This window comes from Aotus nancymaae, unplaced genomic scaffold (assembly GCF_030222135.1).
Source record: "Aotus nancymaae isolate 86718 unplaced genomic scaffold, 86718_ANA_hifiasm-v0.15.2.pri h1tg000117l, whole genome shotgun sequence".
NCBI classification, from domain to species: Eukaryota; Metazoa; Chordata; class Mammalia; order Primates; family Aotidae; genus Aotus; species Aotus nancymaae.
This window is the reverse complement of record NW_026988532.1, coordinates 6,933,505-6,954,649: the sequence shown is the minus strand read 5'-3', so window position 1 is coordinate 6,954,649 and position 21,145 is coordinate 6,933,505. Positions and strand designations below refer to the sequence as shown.

The following is a 21,145-nucleotide window of genomic DNA, read 5'->3' as shown; positions in this document are numbered from 1 at the left end:
TGAGTGACCCTCATTCTGTGACTGTGTATGTGATATATATTAAAAATAATTTCTACTGCTATTTTGGTTATCCCTAACTATTGTTATAAGGCATGAAGATTCTGCCTTTTCCCCCTCCAGTTCATTCTTGTTTTAGGTCTTACAGATTTCTTCCTCTTTTTCCCTTTCAGATTGGTTATTTATGGGCAGTACTGCAGTGGAGTGGAGTCGGCCATCTCTAGTTTAGACTACATTTCTAAGACAAAAGAAGATGTCAAACTGAAATTAGAGGTGCCTATTTACTTTTTGTTTGTGACATAAAGCAAAATAAACCTAAAAGCAATGTATTCCTCTTTATGATCAGTGCAACAGTACATTCCCCATTATTTTAAATGTAATTTCACATCAATTTAAATAGCTCTATAAAATAGTAATATGGTAGTAATAGTAACAGTAGTAAAATCTAACATTTATGGCCCTGTGTTTTATATGCATTATCTCATTAGGACCTTCTGACTCTGTGAGATAGGTACAATTAATCAATAAGATGAGAAAGCTGAAGTTCAGAGAGATTATGAGTAACTTGCATAGATAGTAAGAGGTGCAGGACTAGTGAGATATGCTAGATATTGTATATGTAGATTTAAAATCTTTACTAGTTAGCTGGGCAAGGTGGTTCATGCCTGGGCAAGGTGGCTCCTCGCTACCTGAGAAGCTGAGGCAGGAGGATCACTTGAGCCGCACAGTTTGAAGCTTCAGTGAGCTATGATGGCACCATTGCACTCCAGCATGGGTGAAAAGGCAAGAACCTGTCTCAAAAACAACAAAATAAGAAAGATGTTTACTAAAAATTAGACATTTAGAGGCCGATGTATTAAAAAGGCGTGAATATTACCCACAAGAAAGAAGAGAAGACAAACACAAATATGATAGAATTAAATAGCGCGTGAGAAGCCCTGTATCATAGGGCTCTGTAAGACCGCATCTACCAACTTGAGTGTGGGAAGATTGTAGAGGATTCATCCGAAAAGGCAGCATTTGAGTTATGTCACCAAAGAATGGGATGAGCTTTGACAGATCAGATTCTATGGAGAGCATTCCTGAATAATTGGTATGTCTTGACCAGAAGAGTTGGGAAAGTTTGAGAAATGGCAAGTAGGCTAGTATAAACAGAGTACATGATCACAGTAGACTGTAAGTCTGGAAACCCATGTTATGTTTTATGTACATCATACTTTTTTCTGAAGAGGAGTTCATGCTTCCCAAGAACTTTTGAAAAATGATTGTCATATGAGTTATCATCCTAAATGTAATATTCATGTATTTGAATTTTCTTACATTTCAGGTAGAGGTATATAGTCAGCTCTTAAATAACGGTGTGTGGCTCATTTGCCTCTTTAAAATCTCTTTTCCTATTCTTTGTTCACTGTAGCACTGGAGTCAGAAGAAAAGGAGCGGGTAATTTTCAAATCAGAAGCCCTTCATTGTTTTGCCTCTCTAGCATGATTTCAGAGCTCATAACTCCCTCAAAGGGAAACTATTGCTTAGACAGTTTGCACATTAACAGGCCACCAAGTAACTGTAATAGATACATAATCCTTTTGCTTTGTACCTTAATATTCCTTCATTATGTTGACTTTAAGATTGGAGGTAGTTTGAGTAACCACTAAATAACATCCTTGTAACATTGTTAGTGCAAAGAGTTCCTGCTCCTCTTTGGAGAATAAAGCCTCCTAAGTGTACAGCTGTGAGCCACTGTGACTCAAAATATGATGATAAAATTTTACAACTCATATACCTACTTCCTAATAGAACAACATTAAAGCAGTTTTTCTTAAAGATATAAAATTGTGCTTCCAGATAGGAGTCAGCAAGTTGTCCATCACACCTCCATTATATTCTCAGTCTTGTATGAATGTTGTTCTTCCTTCTTTCAGAGTTACTGTCAAAATTTTGCCCAATGAGCATACTCTGGGACTCAAAGTATGTAGTTTTTGCAGTCAATGTTCGTCTTAGAGAAAGAGAGGACCTCAGGCTGAGTTTGAAAGGCACAGGGTGAGGTGCCCCTGCCTGTTCTGTCCTCAGTTTGAAAGCCCACACTTCTAACCATAGTCCTGATTTGAAAGTATTAAGTCAGATACTTAATGTAACACCAACAAATACTCAGTTGGAACTGCTCCCCACAAGCCACAGCATGATAGAAGGAAAACTGCCTTATTCTTGGTGTCTCTCTGCCTTCTTTATGTCTTCTGTTTTGTGGTTATTTTTGTTCTTGTTGATTTTTTTTTTTGTCTTTTTCTTCTCTACTTTGGAACCAAGATAACATGGGGTGAAGGGTGAAGAGTGTATATATATTGCCCTATAAGCCTGGCTCATCCTACCCCATTTTTTTTTTCCTTTACAATTGAATTGAGGCTAAGCAAGTGACTGGATGTTTTGAAAGAATTCTTTCTACCTGTTATTTACTTTCAACACTAATAAGCATTTTACACTTCACCCTCTGTCTCCAAGGTATAGCGAATGCCAACAATGTCAATTCCTTTACTTTCTGAGCCTGTAACTTAGATTGTAATGGAACTAATTTTTTTTCTCCAACATTTTGAAACTAATTTCTTAACATAGTAAATTTTAAATGTATAATATATCTGTTCCTAACCATGTGTTGGGATGGCATAATATAAGAAATATAAGCTACAACCTTAATTCCAGGAGCCATGAAATGCAGCTGAAGAGATAAGACCCACTCATTACAGTATATTAACAATTAAACTTCCTGTTTGAGACCCATGATCCAGAACTCTCTGCAATCTGTAGAAGTAAGAAACTGGTTGAAATAGTTGTCCTTCTAATGAACAGCAGCAATTGATGACACAGCTAACATGTCAGGATGTGTCCCCAGTTCATTTTGCCTAATATCTGTAGTCAAACATACTCATTAAATTACTGATTGTTGGAGTTAATGGTGTTTGTTTTGGAGCCTCTGATAATATATCATTCCATGTGCCAGAAAAACTAAGTGTGGGCAAATAATAAACAAACTTGTAAGCAAAAGTGTATTTTCTTAAGCACAACTCCAGCCATGAGCCGGAAAGGTCCTTGGGCTGGGATGTGCAATTGTGTGAGGATTACTTATGAGGTTGCTCACTAATAATAATGTTTGTATGGCTTTTTATTTATTTTTTTGAAGAACGCCATAGTTATGTGAGAAACGGTAAAATCAGAAAAGTGACTTGTCCAAGGTTACGCCGCCAAGAGCTGCCCACCCATGGCTTTGTATTTATTCTTTGACACTTCAAATTCAAAGTAATTTTCTCAAAGTCATAGTTATTATCAAAAGAGCAAACAAGCCAATACTATTTTAAAGTAAACTTTTAGGAAAGAAAAGGGTGAAATTAAAAAACAAATACAATCTGAGGCTTCTAAAAACTTGGAGTCTAGTAGTAGGTTTATACTTCAGCAGAGTTTTAAAGTCAAATATTTCATTCAGTTCAGTAAATACTTATTAAGCAAATACTACATTTTTAGGGGCATGAAGCATAAATTATGTTGGGGGAGATATTATGTATGATTATAATTAAAAGACAAGACAGAGAGTGTACACAATTTTGATTGTAATTATTATGAAAGGCCTAGAATTATAGTTCTTAAACAGGAAGGTACCTTTTTCTGGAGGCTGAACAAAGCACATCATAGTTGAGGGAGCTGAATAAACCAAGGCATAAGGGTGGGAAGGCTAATGACAGTTTTGATGAGTAGGGATGTGTTCTTGATGCCTGTTCTGTAAGTCCACTGGGAGACATTGGTGGGAGGTACAGCAATAAAGACAAACTGAAGAAGACCCTGCGGGTGGGGGGGCATGATTTTGCACTAGAGAAAATAACTTTCATACACAAAATAGTTCTATTTGGTTCATGTCTGGAGTTAAAATACTACAGGATTTGTTTGTTTTTTAATTGAATATATTTTCTGTTATTTACAGAGAAGGATTGTTAAGGAAACAAGCACACTCATTTATTGTATAACAACTGTTCTGCTTATGGTCTTTGCAGCTTTTAATGTTTATGACTCCCTAACAAAGTTTTTTTAAAAAAAACATTTCATTAGGAATGCTCCAAAAGAGCAAATAATGGGAAATTTACTCTTCGAGACTTGCTTGTGGTTCCTATGCAACGTGTTTTGAAGTACCACCTTCTCCTCCAGGTATGTAACTTAAAACGGTTTGTTTATTGTCCATTTATTCACTCAGCAAAATATTAATGAAGCATCAACTACACTGCAGATATTCCATGTGTTGGGCCCAATCCCCTTAAAATTTTGAATTATTATTATAGCTAAGAGGGAAATCACAGAACAGCTAGACAGTTTTTTCTTTTTAGCAAAGATGGTTCAGTAGCTGCCATAAATCACATTTTGTGTCCTTAAAACAGGACTGACTAGAAAATAATTAAAAACAAGTCAAAATAAATAATTTTTTTTTCAGCTAAGTCTTCTGTAGTTATCAGTATTCATTTATGAGCATCTCAGTGTTGCAGTGCACTTGAATTTTGGCAGATTAATCATATTAGACCTTTTGCCTTATAACAGTAAGCTAAAGAGATTGTGTCACATTCCATATTGCTTTCTACTATACTAAATTATAATAAGACTACATTTACTTTGAAGTCCTTCTTGTTATAACCCACAAAGCTTGTGGTTTCCACGGTTAGTCTTCTAATGAGTGTGGAGAGTCTTATAAATTTAATTTGATAGCTATACCAGGAGACTCATTAGTTCTGCTCCAAAGAAATATCTTACTGTGTTAGTCTGTCATCTCTGCTGATGCTTGTGAAATGTCATTTTAAAAAGATATACTACCTGTATGTGAAATATAATTTTGTGTTGGCTGTGCTTTGTATATCTTGTATATTAAATTTCTTGAACTGTAGCTGCAAAATTATTAGTCATCTCTATTTTTGTTCTACTGAGAAATCAGAAAAATCAAACCATGATTATTCCTTAAAAATGCATTAAAACATTTATGAGACCTAAACTCAAAGCAACTTAATCAAATTGGATTTTATGAAAAAATAATAAGAACGACTCAGGCAATCAGTTTCCAAGGCATCCTGGAACTAAAAACATGTCCAAAATAAGATAATAATTTATTCTGTAACATTGGTGTAGTCAAATATTGATTGAAGAATTTAGAAGGTATAGCTTGTAAAAAAAAATACCCATTTTGGTCCTTACAGGGTTTTATACAGACTTATAAAAGTATGAAATACAACCATACTTTTTTGAAGTTCAGCAAACTTTCCCCCTAATTTCCCTTGGGTTGTTTTATATTTAAAATTTTAAGAGTATGTTTAGTTCTATGATGACTTTTTAAAATAGTGGAAGTTTTATTTTGGATACTACACATAGATAAAAATTCTAGAAATGTTTCTTCCATCTCAAAAGAGTATGGAGTGAAATTTATTTGTTGTCTATAAATTTATTGAACAAATGTGAGTATCAGTTTGGACATTTTTTTACTTACTACTGTACTTTAGTGGCGAAGTCACTTGAAATGCTTGATGATTTGAAATCACAGATTTACAAAGTTAGAATATTTTATAGTAGGTGATTGGGAACTTTAACATGATTTTTATTTAATAAAGTAAAAGTAACTTTTAAGGAATAAAAGAATAGAATTTTGACAGATTGATTATACTTAACAGATTCTGTCTTTAGGTCCTGTTTATATCAGAAACACTAGTATTGAGTTCATTGAAGATTTTTGAGTGGCTTCCCTGTGCCAACATAGTATTAGGCACTCATGGTATACGACAGACCCTACTCTGATAAAGCTCATCGTTTAGAGAGGAAGTGTAAGCTCCCAAGTAACACAGTATGATAGGTGCATATAAGGTACAGAACTGGCACAGTAAAAGGCCTAAATAATTCTGCATAAGGAAGCTGGGGACCTAAGCAGAGGCCTCTGTCATAGAAGACCCCCCAGAGGAGTAACTCTTGAGTTGGGCTTTCAAGAAAGAGTAAGAGATCAATAAGCAGATCAGAGGGGAAGAGCTTTGTAAGCAGAAAAAACAAAATTTCTAATGGGATTAGATATTAGAACATATTTTAAGAATTGTAATTAATTTGGTCTGAATAGAACATAAGTTGTTTGGGGGGAAATGGAGAGAGAAATTGAGAGAAGTTTTGCAGATTTCAGATCATGAGGAGTCTAGGAGGTATGGGTGACAACCTGAAGCTTTTGTGGGGCATCACAGAAGTCTGAGTAGGGTAGAAACAGGATCTGATTTATGTTATAGAATCCTACACCTGATGTCAATAGGGTGACTGGACTGGAGTGAGGAGAGACTGAAAGTCAGAAGGCCAATCAGAAGACTATTATGATTACCTGGTTTTTGTTGTTGTTTGTTTGTTTGTTTGCCTTAAGAGACAGGGTCTTTCTCTGTTGTCCAGGCTGGAGTGCAGTTGTGCAGTCATGGCTCACTGCAGCTGGGCTCAGGCTGCCTTCCTGCCTTAGCCTCCCAAGTAGCTGAGACTACAGGCTCATGCCACCCGCCCAACTAATTTTTAAAAGTTTTTTATAGAGATGGGGTATTGCCATGTTGCCCAGGCTGGTCTGAAATTCCTGGACCCAAGTGGTCCTCCCATCTTACGCTGGAAATGGCTGGGATTACAGGTATGAACCACTGTGCTTGGCAAATAATTACCTGTTTGAAAAAGGGCAAGGATCTGAACCTAATTAATGGCAGTGAGGATGGTTTCAAGAGGCAGGATCAAAGTTGACATCAATAGGACAAGAGAGAGAATGGGGACAAATCTGGGACACCTTTTAGGTTTTGGCTTAAGTTAGTACACTCATGGAAGTGCCATCCTTCAGTAAAATAGAAACAGGATCAAGAATTGGATTCTGGGTAAAGATGGATTAAATTTGCGGAATGTTGGATTTGAGGAGCCTTTGAAATGCCGAAGTAGGACCATTTAGTTGGACAGATGAGACCGGGACTCATGCATCAGTTTTGGGTTCAGCACATACATTTGACAGTGATTTCCCTGTGAAGTGATAGCTGACATCATGACAGTGGTTATGATAGAATTTGTAGGGTATGTAAAATATGGGAAAAAAGAGGACTAGGGTGGAAATCCAAGGAACAATAACTTTCTAAGAAGCAGATAAGAAACTATGAAAGACTGAGGAGCAGGCAGAAATTTGGGATGGACAGGTGAATGACTGTAACAGCAATAACAACAACAAATGGAACATCCCAATGTCCCTGAAATGAAAGGAGGGATGCAGTCAAAGGAATCGAAAGCTATAGAGAAGCCAGGAGTGAAAATGAGTAAAGAGTATGATTTTAGTTAGCCATTATAGAATCTTTCATCACAATGGGAATCAATATCAGTGTAATGATGGTGGCTAGAATTCAGATTCATCTTTGAAAAGAAAATGTCTTATATTGTGTCTCATGATTTTTTGGTGTCTAGTTGGTCTTCTTACAGTTTGAATGGAAATGGAACCCAGGCATATTAGGTTTATCACATTATAGAGAGAAAACCAGTAATAATGGTTTACTTGTAAAAATATTTTATTTAGTATGTCTTAGTTTTAATTTGATGAAAGCAGCACTAAACTATATCTTCCACATAGGAACTGGTCAAACATACCACTGATCCGACTGAGAAGGCAAATCTAAAACTGGCTCTTGATGCCATGAAGGTAGGGCAGATTTATCAATAACTTGTTTGTATTTTTTATTCTTGCCTAAAGACAATAAAATTCAAACTGCTTATATATATATATAATATTATAATATGCTAATGTATAATACACATTTGTTTTTAGTGGGGACAGCTGGATTTTTTTTTTTAACTGAAATAGATATCCTTGCATGGAGTTAATTGTTAGACAACACATAAAACTAAGATGTGTATTAAAATCACTTACATACAAGTATAACAACTTTCTTAAACTATGAGGAATTATTTAATATAATGGCTTTATTTCCCATTCTTTTCATGGTGACTAATAGAAAACATTGCCTTGTGTAAGCTATAGGCAAGCTGGTGGCTTCAGAACCCCATGTGACTTATTTTCCTCATATGAGGATATCTGCCAGGTTTTCCCTTATGGCTGCTGTGGCTTAATACAAGTGAATTTCAGTTTGTTAGGTTTTCAGGTAATTATGAAAATCAAGAACTATGAATAAAGACAGACATTTTGAACCTACTGGGGAATATATAAAACCTCAGTTTCCACATTATGTTGTTTTAAAAATGACTTTGAAACAAAATAATACTTGCCCATAACTTAAACACAGGCAAATATTTGTTCTTAAAAGCAAAATGGCAAGGCGACCCTGCTCAGAGCAGTGCATAATTACTTAACTGTGTCCTTGTAAGAATTCGTGTTAGCTTTGCTGTTTGGCTGATTGTCTGCCACTAGGAAACATCACACAATTATTTATTATTCTTTTTGCTACTTAAAAAGTCAAACCAAGTTTCAGTTTTAAAAGAAGTCATTTATGGATCTAGCCTATGAAAAGTCAGACTTCCAATTAGAACAGAGTTAGGAATTGCTTTTTGCAGAGTTCTGTCCCTACTGTTGCAGATGAATTTAAGAGGGTATAGAAAAAAGAAAAAGAGCTCAGAAAACAGGAAAATCTGGAGCGCATGTAACAAAAATAGCTAGTTACAGTATGGAGAGATTAGCTAATGTTTCCTCAAATATAAGAAAAGACGTTTTAAAATAGGTGAAGGCACATGGAGAGACACAGCCAGCATTTTTTGTTCACTTTAATTCATGAATTAAATTTAGTTCCAGCACATTGTGCTATTTAGTTCCTCACCTCTCCTTTACTTCTCCTGAATCCATAAATGGATTAACTCTTTAAAGCTGAGCTGGCTTCCTTGACTGAATTTTCTCAGGAACCAAGAGGACTTTAACTGGTTGCAAAAAAAAAGTCTTGCTAAATTCATTATCTAACTTTTGGTTACTTTTCTCCCTGCTAATCCTTCATGATTGCCCTTATTCTAACCTGTGTGAAAATACCATGATCTCAAGGTCAGTAATTAACGTGCTTGGAATTTCTATTCTTCCGACCTAGTTTTCTTTTTATTGCTCAACGGCAGTATATTTTGTTTTGTCTTTTGAGGCAACACCATCTTGACTCTTCTCAGCAGTGTGACAAATGACAGCTCTTCAGTCTTCCCAGCTGTACTTCAGACATTTTAAAATTGCCTCTGTGATGCAGCTTTGATTGACTGGGCATTCATTTTATTGTCTTTGAAAAGTTATGGTGGTTACTTTTACCACTAATGGAACTAATGATGTGTTTTCTTTCAAAGCAGTCTGCATCTCTAATCTTAGTGTGCCTTCTTTTTCTACCCTTTTCTTTATTGTCTAGGACTTGGCACAATATGTGAATGAAGTGAAAAGAGATAATGAGACCCTTCGTGAAATTAAACAGTTTCAGCTATCTATAGAGAATTTGGTATGTAATTATCTTCCCATCCAGCTTTCCCTCACCCCCACATTGGACGACATTCTAGGAGTTGTCGCTGAAGAAAGATAGTTTACCTTCAAGTGTCTGCTGTTGGAGGTTGTTGCCAGTCCCTGTGTTTGGCAGTGTTCATGTGGGTGTCTGGGGGCACCTGCGACCTGTCCCTGTCTAGGGACTTTGTGATGGCTTGTCCCTCTTACTGTAGTCACACTCTGCCTCTTCTCCCAGCAGTCTGAATCTAAACGTGGGAGTCCATTTTTTTTTAAGACATAGATGATATTTTATTTTTTTGTTATACTTTAAGTTCTGGGGTACATATGCAGAATGTGCAGATTTGTTACATAAGTATACATGTGCCATGGTGGTTTGCTGCATCCATCACCCTGTCACTACATTAGGTATTTCTCCTAATGCTATTCCTCCCCTAGTTCCCCCATCCCCCTGCTATCCCTCCCCCACCCCCGGACAGGCCCTGGAGTCCTTTTTGTTTGTTTGTTTCTTTTCTTTCCCTCATCCCTATACATATGCACAGCCATTTCCTATTCGCTTATTTGTTTTACATATATTTGCTGAGTGACTATGATGACCAAGATACTTTGCTTGGGACTGGGACTGTAATTGCAAACAAGATGGTCTCAAGATTGAGGAGACAGTTAAAAAAAAAGAATTAAAAATGCTATATTGGAATTAGTGCTGTGAACTGGCTGCTATAACCGAGAATTATAAGGGGAGTCCTAGTTTAGATAAGTTGGTTGGGAAAATCCTTATGAGTCATTTGAACTGAGACCTGGAAGATAAGAAGCAGCCGGCCACAGGAAGATCTGGGGGGAAGTGACCTGGGCAGAAGCCATAGCAGGTGAAATGTTCAGAGATGGGCAAGAGCCAAGTGTGTCCAAGAAGTTGAAAGGTAAGAGTGGCTGGAAATGGACAGTAAAGGGACTGATGGTGGGCTCTGAGCCGTGAGGGGTTGGCAGGGCAATTGCACAGCACAGCCTTGTAGGCCAAGATGCTGAGTTGGGATTTTACTGTGACGGCAGTGGGAAGCTAGTGAAAGGTTTCTATCAGGGAGTATTACAACAGAGTGATTGACATTTCAAGAAGGCCCTGAAAGCCAGCAGCCCGGCCAGCAAGCTCTTGGAGTGGTTTCAAGAGAGGATGCAAATAGAGATGAGTGGATTTAAGATACATTTTTGGTAGAGCAATTTCATTGCTGCTTTCTCTGAAACACTGTGAACCTGTCTCTTTCTTTCCACACATACAGCCACATACCCATTTCAGGATACCATCATTTGCAGCTGACTGTGCAGCTTCCAGTCACAGTAGCCTCTCATCATCTCTTCACATAGTTGCAGTTCCAAAGTGTGGATTTCTCAATTCACTCTCTTTCTCAAATTTGTCAAGATTTTTTTGTTGTTGTCTTCAAGATTCAGTCAGTATTCCTTGGCATGATATTTAAGGTTCTCAGTGATCTGGACTTAAGCTATTTTCCAGAACTCATCCAGCTAATAACTTCCCTTATTCTTTACATTGTGGATATTTTGCTATATTTTAAGATTTCCAATTTGCCATACATTTCTATAGTTCTGCCTTCAATTGTAGTCTCAGAGCCTAGAATGGTTTTTCCTATTGTTCCCTGTCAAATTTATTGTGGGTGCATCTGAAATAAATCTCTTTTCCTAATCTCCTATTGTCTTTCCTTTTTAGATTTCCATAGCATATTTCTCAGACAGCTGTGTAGCATTTAAAAAATTGTGGTAAAATATATATAGCACTGGTCAGGTGTGGTGGCTCATACACGTAATCCCAGCACTTTGGGAGGCCAAGGTAGGCGGATCACCTGAGGGTCAGGAGTTCAAGACCAGCCTGGCCAACATGGTGAAACCTTGTGTCTACTAAAAATACAAAAATTAGCCAGGCATGGTGGTGCATGCCTATAGTCTCAGCTACTCAGGAGGCTGAGACAGGATAATTGCTTGAACCTGGGAGGCAGAGGCAGAGGCTGCAGTGCACTCCAGCCTGCACAACAGAGTGAGACTCCGATTCCATCTCAAAAAAAAAAAAAATATATATATATATATATATGTGCACACACACACATTTATGTATGTATGCATAGTTTATCATTCTAATGATTTTCAAAATGTGTAGTTCTGTGGCATTTAATGCATTCACGATATTATGTGAGCATATCCAAAACTTCATCTTGCAAAACTGAAACTCTGTACTCATTAAACATGAACTTCTTTCTCTGTACTCATTAAACATTCCCCTCTTTCCCTGGCCCCTGGAAACTACTATTTTACTTTCTGTCTCTATAAGCTTAACTACTCTGGGCACCTTATATAAGTGAAATCATACAATATTTGCCATTTCATGACTGGCTTATTTTACTTAACATAATGTTTTCACAGTTCATCCTTGTAGCATGTGCCAAAATTTTATTTTTTGATTTCTATTTGTTTAAGGCTGAATAATATATCATTTTATATAAACACCTCACTTTTTGTATTCATTGATGAACATTTGGGTTGCTTCCTTCTTTCAGCTATTCTGAATAATACTGTTATGTTATTATTATAACAGTGTACCAATATGTATTCAAGTGTCTGCTTTCACTTCTTTTAGTTATATACTCAGAAGTGGAATTTCTGGGTTGTGTGGTAATCATGTTTAATTTTTTGAAGAATTGCTATACTATTTTCTACAGCAGCTGTACCACTTAACATTCCTACCACCAATGCACAAGGGTTTCAGTTTTTCCACATCCTTACCAACACATGCTATTTGGTTTGTTTGGATAATAGTCATCTTAATGGTTTTAAAGTAGTATCTCCTTGTGTTTTTGATTTGCATTTTCTTACTGATTAATGATGTTGAATGTCGTCTTTGTGTGTTTATTGGCCATTTGTATATCCTCTTTGGAAAAATGTCTATTCAAGTGCTTTTCCCATTTTTGAATCAAGTTATTTTTTGTCATTGTGTAGTAGTTCTTTATTTTTATCCTGGATATCAATCTCTTATAAGACACTTGGTTTGCAAATACTTTCTTGTGTCTGTTGCGTTTTCACTCTGTTGATATTGTCTGTGATGCACAAAAGTTTTGACAAAGTCCAGTCTATCAATCTCTAAGAAATCATTGCTAAATCCAGTGTCATAAAGCTTTTCCCCATTTTCTTTTTTTTTTCACCGTGTTGGCCAGGATGGTCTCAATCTCCTGACCTTGTGATATGCCTGCCTCGGCCTCCCAAAGTTCTGGGATTACAGACATGAGCCACTGCTCCTGGCCTTATTATTGTTATTATTATTTAATATATTTTATTGCACTTTAGGTTCTGCGGTACATGTGCAGAGCATTCAGGATTGTTGCATAGGTGCATACATGGCAATGTGGTTTGCTGCCTCCATCCCCTTCAGCTATATCTGGCATTTGTCCCCATGTTATCCCTCCCCAACTCCCTGCCCACTTTTCCCCATTTTCTTCTAAAAGTTTTATAGTTTTAACTGTTAGGTTTAGGTATTTGAAACATTTTTAGTTATTCTTTATGAATGGTATAAAGTAATGAAGTGTCTACCTTTATTCTTTTACATGTGGATATCCAGTTTTCCCAGCACCATTTGTTGAAAAGGCTGTTTTTTTCCCATTGAACTGTCTTAACCTTGCTGAAAATTATTTGACCATATATGTGAGGGCTTATTTCTGGGCTCTCTACTATTCCGTTGGTCTATATACCTGTTTGTATGCCACTGCCACGTGATTTTGATTATTGTGGCTTTGTAATAAGTTTTGGAAGCAAGTCAGTCAGTGTGAGACCTCCAACTTTGTTTCTTTTCAAGATTGTTTTGACTATTCAGAATCCCTTGAGATTCCACAGGAATTTTAGAATGGAGTTTTCTATTTGTGCAGAAAACATGACTGGGATTTTGATAGGAAACATTTATTTTGTATTTATAATAGTGTTAATTAATCACATATCTCTGTCCTTTATTAAAATGGAATTTCTGGATGGTAGTGATTTTCAGTCAATTGTTTTCTCCCCTAGCATGTACAGTAAGTACTCATAAACATTTAAAAATAATTTAGTTGGCCAGGTGTGGTGGCTCACGCCTTTTATCCCAGCACTTTGGGAGGCTGAGGCGTGTGGATCACGAGGTCAGGAGATTCAGACCATCCTGGCCAACATGGTGAAACCCTGTCTCTACTAAATTAAAAAAAATAAAATAAATTAGCTGGGTGTGGTGGTGTGTGCCTGTAGTCCCAGCTAGTCAGTAGGCTGAGGTAGTGGAATCATTTGAATCTGGGAGGCGGAGGTTGCAGTGAGCCAAGATCGAGCCACTGCACTCCAGCCTGACAACAGAGCAAGACTCCATCTCAAAATAATAATAATAATAATAATAATAATAATTTAGTTATTAGTTTCTAGGGAAATAGCTCATTATTTTAAATCGTTAAGTCAGAGCTTTTCATCCTTGAGGTCCTAGCTCAAGAAAGCCAGCCTGGACTTTTTTTTTTTTTTTTTTTTTTTTGAGACAGAGTTTCGCTCTTGTTACCCAGGCTGGAGTGCAATGGCGCGATCTCGGCTCACCCCAACCTCCGCCTCCTGGGTTCAGGCAATTCTCCTGCCTCAGCCTCCTGAGTAGCTGGGATTACAGGCATGTGCCACCATGCCCAGCTAATTTTTTTTATTTTTAGTAGAGACGGGGTTTCACCATGTTGACCAGGATGGTCTCTATCTCTTGACCTCATGATCCACCCGCCTCGGCCTCTCAAAGTGCTGGGATTACAGGCGTGAGCCACTGCGCCCTGCCCAGCCTGGACTTTGTAGACCAAATTAGGCCCCCCTTTCTGTACTTCTTCATGGCAATTGTGCATTTGTAATTGCATGCTCCTATAAATATTTGTTCCTGCACTGGGCAGTCTACTTCATGAGGGCATTGTCTGTATCATTTTGCCCTGTACCTGTTCCAGTGGCTGGTACACAGTAGATGCTCAAAAAATATTAGTTACCGGAACTGTCTCATAATTTGGATTCTTCCAGTTGAGTCTTTGTTTTCATAGCTAATTTCCCCTTTAAGAATATATACTAATTAAAATCAATTGATGTCCTTGATATACCCCTTGGGATTACAGAGGACAGACTTGTTTATCATGTAGACCTGAGTTTTTTAGAGTAGGCTTTAAAAATGTAAAAATGCTAAAATTTGTAATGTAATAAGGTAGTTGTCCTGAGCAAATGTCTCTACTAATATTTGTTTTTATTTTCATGTGATTATGAAAAACTCTGACATGTACATTTTATATTTTAGAACCAACCAGTTTTGCTTTTTGGACGACCTCAGGGAGATGGTGAAATTCGAATAACCACTCTAGACAAGCATACAAAACAAGAAAGGTGAGAAAAGAATACTATTTTGAAAATAAGTAATTCATGTCAGAAAACTGAGAAGACCTTAAAAACAATTCTTCCAGTGTGAAGTAGAGGAAAAAGGGAAGAAATACAAGGAGACAGACCAACCCATGATTTCTAAAATTTTAAAATGTGGATTATCTTAGGTATTCCCACCTGGGTCCTGGTATCTATTAATTTGTCTAAGTTATTAAGAAGGAATTAACAAGTATAGATGATCAGCTAGGGTACATTAAAATGAGAAGAAAGATAAAGTAACAGCAGATAACTACCGTAAAAACATAATTGAATTTTTGGAATATATTTTTAAATAACTAAAAATAATAGAAAAATGCCGTAAGAAAGAAGACTAAATGAGAATCATGTAGTAATTTTTCTTGAGGGAAATTTGCAGATGTAGTCATTGAAGATTAGTAAGCTTGGCCCAGGGTCGTTAATTATGTATATATTTGATCTTCAAACCAATGTTTTTTTGTGGTTGACGATGATCATTTTCTGGAGTCTTTGGAGACGAGAAAGCCAGCAGGGGGCAGCATCAGCTCTTGCTTCCACCTTGATACCCTGGCTCCACCGGTCCTTTAAACCTCTCTGGGAGAAATAGACGTTAAAAGTGATGCAAGTGTTACAGCCCTGTGAATGTGTCATTATCATTGTGTATAAAAAAAAAGTATGTGTGTTAACCACTGAGAATTTATAAAAATACATAAGTATTGGTATTGGAGGATATGGTTATAAAGTTTATTTTCTCCCTCAAGTTACATTGTTCTTAATAAGAAAAAAGAAATATTAACATGGAAATTTCACCATAACTTTTTCAGTTTACACTTTGCTCAGAAACCATTCAATTTGTGTTTTTAAGTGGTCAACTAAATCATGAGGAACAACATAGAGGGTAAAAGCACAGCTTCCCAAATTAGACCTGTTTGTGAATCCTGTTAATATGCCTCACTAGCAATGTGACCTTTAGCAAATTATCTAACTTCTCTCAGCCTCAGTTTCTTCCCCAGTAAAATGAAGATGGTAATAGTATCTACCCAGCATGTGGTCTTGGGGATTTCAATTGAGTCCTGTTTGGGAAAGGGATGAACAACACTTCTCAAGGCATTCTGGCTGATTCCTAGTAACTTTAGTAGAAGCTGCTACTGATGTCATTAATGTATTCTATAAGTTTTTAGCTTTTAAATTAAAAATGCAGGTAAGGGCTCATGAACAAACTTTATAGCTTACCTCAGTTGGCCCTTTCAACAACTCTGCAGTGTGCGTATTACTCTTATTATGATTTTTGCCCATTTTTAAAATGAGGGAACTAAGGTACAGTGATGCCATTTATATGGTAAAGGGAAGTTCCAGGATACACACAGTTCTTATAACCTCAAATCCTCCATTCTTTTCAGTGTGTGATACTGCCTGTTGTCTTTAATGCAAAGAAAAAACATTTGGTTGCTTTAATTATATCTTACCAGAAAAAATTAATGCACATGTTTCTAAACCATTTAAAATCAATCAATCAATCTCTCTTTCACAGGCATATCTTCTTATTTGATTTGGCAGTGATCGTATGTAAGAGAAAGGGTGATAACTATGAAATGAAGGAAATAATAGATCTCCAGCAGTACAGGATAGCCAATAATCCTACAACTGATAAAGAAAATAAAAAGGTGACTTTTTGGAAATTAATAACTCTAATTTACTTATAACCTTGAATATTCAGGAAAAGTATCATAATATAATGTGAGATGTGGCTTATCAATCCAGATGTTTTTGTTTCTAGAGATTGATTAGGTACATGCCTTTGTGAGAAATAACTGGATCATGCCACAGCTGATCTGATTATTTCTAATGCCCTAATGATCGAGATAGTAAAATGCATTTGGAATAGAAGTTGTTATAAATGTGAAGTTGACTATGATAAGTGTGATTGTCAGTTTGTACGTTGATAATATTATGAGGGGGTTTTGGGTAGTTATGGTGGTATTCTTGTGAATTTAGAAACATAATGCTATTAATGATACATATGAATCTAAAGAATATTAATTTTAACAGTGGTCTTATGGCTTCTACCTCATCCATACCCAAGGACAAAATGGGTTAGAATTTTATTGCAAAACAAAAGATTTAAAGAAGAAATGGCTGGAACAGTTCGAAATGGCTCTGTGAGTATTTCTGTTTTTAAAAGTGCTTTTATTTTTACTACTTAAATAACTTAGGAATTATTTAAGGAACAACCAGTAAGTGTATTCTAATGCTTGTAGCATGTGTAATGTGTGCAGAGAGGGGGAAACGTTTTGCTCTGAGCATGAGCGTACTAGGAGGCTGGCTGCTTGATAACTTTGGTCTCCTAGGAGAGGAGTTTTGCTGAATTCCTTCAAAAAGAAGAAAGAGGGAGCTCTAATCTTCTGTTTGACTCTTATAGGAATGTTTTAGTTCTTTAGCTTTCAGCAGCCCAAGAAAATATTAGTTATTCTGATAATAAACTTTTAATATAATAACTGTATTTTTAATTATGTATCTTTAAAGGAAATACCTGCATGTGTACATACACAGACAGACATGTAAATAGATATATATCTTATTTTTAATAGAAAGGTTGAATTATTCTCTCTGTTTTAACTCTTTTTTGAATCTTGGCTAAAATGCTTCATGTATTTAAGGAATGCTTTAAGGGCTTGATTTCTTTCAGTGCTTTTTAATTCTATTGAGGAGGTAGCTCAATGAAGAGGTGGAAAATAAATCAACCCTGTTTCAAAAGGAATGGCATACAGAGATGTAATAACCAAGAATATGTCATTATAGGTGTTTCTTTTTCGTTTTGATGTTTAAGGATTGAAAGGTGCACAATGACCCCTTTTGTGGAAATATATAGGATACACTGAAATAAAACTGCTAGAAAAAGGTGAAATTAAGGAAAACTACATTTGGAATTTGTTTTATTTGGGTTCTAAGATTATTTACCATTTGTTGACAAATTCTGTCAGTTTTTTTTCTTTGTTTTAAGAAATGCTCATGTTAATGTAAACTAGAGGTAGGAATGGGCTGTTTTATTGTGGCTCTGAAAATAGGAAAATAAAGATTTTCAAGATTATTTTATCTAATATTTTGAAAGACAGGATTCTATAGCCAAAATATTCTTATAGTCAATTCTGGGTTCATCTATTATCCCTGCCATGAACTGGCTGCGTGATGAAAGCTAAATTATTTAACCTCTCACGGCCTCAGTTCCTCATCTGTAAATTAGGGATGATATTTATTTCAAATTCTAGTTAACATATATCTGCAGAGTGCTAGCCAAATAGTAGCCATATGGTATTGAACAATACGTGATATCTGTTGTTATTGCTATTATTAATAATAATTGCATTTGGGATCCTAATATACTTATGAGTACTTATAAAATGACATAGCCTCTTCCAATATGCTATTTTTTTCTTTTTAGGAAGTCACTTGGAGTTGAACAATTGGAATTGAAGTGATAGGATGCTGGGGTTAGTGATAATATGCAAAGACAGAGCTGCTCTTGAGCCTTTTACTCATATGTGCTAGGCTAGTATTTTTTGATGAGTTTTTTTGGCTATATAATCTTTAGATGAGTGAAGGAATTTCTGCAGAGGAGCAAAGTTGAATTTCATGTCCCAGAGTAGGCAGGTTCTTTGGACTATATGATAGACCTATATCAGTCACTATTTTGTTCAGTTGCCATAAAACAGACAGTTCATTTTTGTATATAAGAGACTTGATGGCCAGGTGCGGTGGCTCACACATGTAATCCCAGCACTTTGGGAGGCTGAGGCGGGCAGATCACCTGAGGTCAGGAGTTCGAGACCAGCCTGGCCAACATGGTGAAACCCCGTCTCTACCAAAAATACAAAAATTAACCAAGTGTGGTGGCATATGTCTGTAGTCCCAGCTACTCAAGAGACTGAGAAAGAATAGTTTGAACCCAGGAGTGGGAGGTTGCAGTGAGCTGAGATCGTGCCACTGCACTCCAGCCTGGGTAACTTGAGACTCTGTCTTAAAAAAAAAAAAAAAAAAAAAAGAGAAAGATTTGATAAGATAAATGCTATTATCATCATTTGGCTTCTCTGCTTATGACTGGTCACCTTGTAGTCTAAGATAGTTGCTGGAGGTCTAAAATCTATGTTCTAGGTACCAGAAAGTAATCTCACTTTTATGGGTCCCTTGTAGAAATATCACCCACTTCTGTTACATAATACTGACCAAAGTGTAGTCATGTGGCCACATCTGTCAAGGGAGGCTGGCAAATAAAACCTTTATTCTAGGTAGGATACTGCCTGACTAAGAATCAAGGTTCTTTTACTATGGAAGAAGGGAGGAATGGGTAGTTGCAGGCAACTAGCAACCACTACCTTGCAGGTTTATACATATAGGAATATGTATGGATTTAAATTGTTCCACCACAATAAGGATGGCTGCAGCACAAGCACATGCACAGAACCTGGGATTCTTAATCTTTCATTATTTTTTGAGCAATATAATAACACACCAGTAGAAGTAGTTTTTGTATTTTAGAGTTCTGTTGAACGTACATGCAGATAGTGACAGGGTAGAAGTACATTTTTGGAGAATTTCTCAGAGTTGAAGTTGAGGGCTTCTATAAATAAGGGTTATATTATATATGGTAAAATAAAATCTGATCAGGCATCAGAATATTCCTTTGTTTTATTTCCTTTATTTTTGAAGTTCATAATATAGGAAAGCCCTGATAATGTCTGCTTCCAGCTTTGTAAGACAGCTTTTGCCTGTTTGGTGCTCATAAAAATAGAATAATATAGGTAAATCCTGAAGTTTGATTTTGCCTTTGGTTCAAATTTTGCTGCTTATCCAGTATTAAATTTCTAGTACTCTTATTTGATAAGTCACAGAGAAAAAAATAATAAATCCTGCATCATTCATGACAATGCATGAAGAAGAGCAAGCCTTGTGTATCTCTACAGGATGCTTTCTTCCCAGAGTGTTTAGCATCAACATGAGTCCCTTGAGTTCCCCTAGAGCACTTTGGACTACTGCTTTACGGAATTCTGAAAAGGAAAGGGAGGCACTGGTGAGAGGGTGGAGGGAAACCAAGGGAGCTGATATTTTTAAGAGTGTTGAAATGCTTGCCATTTCTATTTACAGAAGACAACAATTCTGCTGTTTAGAGGATGATTGGATCAGTTTTGTTTAAAATTATTGAAAATCACTGTTAAGGCACTTGAAATACTATGTTAAGGCTCTAAATTAAGGTTCTTAATTTAGAATATTAAATAAGGCCATGGAAAAGCATGAACACTAATAAACAATAAGTATCCAGTGAACACTTCTTCCCAGAGGTGACCTAAATCTCAGCCTCTATCTCTCCCAAGCACATCCCCGTCCTTGCTCAGCAGTCATGTTCCCTGACCTTCTTTGGCCATAACCACTTCTAGCATTTAAAATATGCAGTGAACCACATTAGAACCTGGCAGACCTCTATAGGAAAGGCTGAACAAAGAGAAAAGCAGCAGTGACCCACTTGGATAGGGCAGGAGGATTTTTCCCCCCTTTTTTTGTGAGAAGTGGTAGCAGGACTGATTGTTCGAGGTTGTTGGGAAAGTCACTAAGTCAAATAGACCAAATAGAGTGCAAGGGCTGTCGTTCTGGGGGCTGTAATCTAAAGAATGTGTTTAAATCTTTAAGAGGCTGATTGATATACATTGCTTACTTTTATTTATTTCAAAAGGTTTTTTTTATCACTGTCTCTCACAATTCCATTTAGTAATCTGTGAAACAGGATGGCAAGTAGTTTTATTGGGTTAAGCTGGTTTTCATAATGATGCTGGAAAATATGGATCTAAGTGCCTATAGCAATGTTCAAAATTTTGTTAAGAAGCTATGGATATGTTTTTCCCAAATCCAGTATATCCATTTTGCTTTTATGGATTTTTCTATGAGATTTAAATTAATAAACCTTGTCATACCCATTTTGTAGCTCAGGAAATAGCAGTCACAGGAGCATTTGAGCAAATTTCTACAAGTTTGATGCTGTATCATTTACAGTACAGTTGAAGATCTCAGTTCACAGGAGTTTCTTTATCTATAAGGATGCCAAAATAAGCAACTGGACCTGTATCTAGGCATCTATAACTGGAGTTTGTTTTTTTTGTATTTTTTGTTTTTGTTTTCTCCCGGTGAATAGGATCTAGTGATCAGACAGTTTTCTTAAATGTCCCAGGAATAAGTGAAAGCTGGGTAAAAAATAAATCAAAGAAGCAGAATTCTATTTAGGTTGGTGCA

At 36.4% G+C, this 21,145-nt stretch overlaps 1 protein-coding gene across 2 annotated transcripts in view; it reads left to right on the top strand.

Moving 5' to 3' along the window:
• The window catches only part of VAV3 (vav guanine nucleotide exchange factor 3), a 389,657-nt gene that overhangs the window by 205,311 nt on the left and 163,201 nt on the right, over window positions 1–21,145 (top strand). For both annotated transcript variants that reach the window (XM_012466320.3, XM_021667516.2), the window contains exons 9-15: window positions 171–270; window positions 4,084–4,179; window positions 7,619–7,687; window positions 9,375–9,461; window positions 14,775–14,860; window positions 16,401–16,533; window positions 16,919–17,028. In XM_012466320.3, the coding sequence (XP_012321743.1) occupies window positions 171–270; window positions 4,084–4,179; window positions 7,619–7,687; window positions 9,375–9,461; window positions 14,775–14,860; window positions 16,401–16,533; window positions 16,919–17,028 (681 nt within the window). The remainder of the gene's footprint in view (window positions 1–170; window positions 271–4,083; window positions 4,180–7,618; window positions 7,688–9,374; window positions 9,462–14,774; window positions 14,861–16,400; window positions 16,534–16,918; window positions 17,029–21,145) is intronic.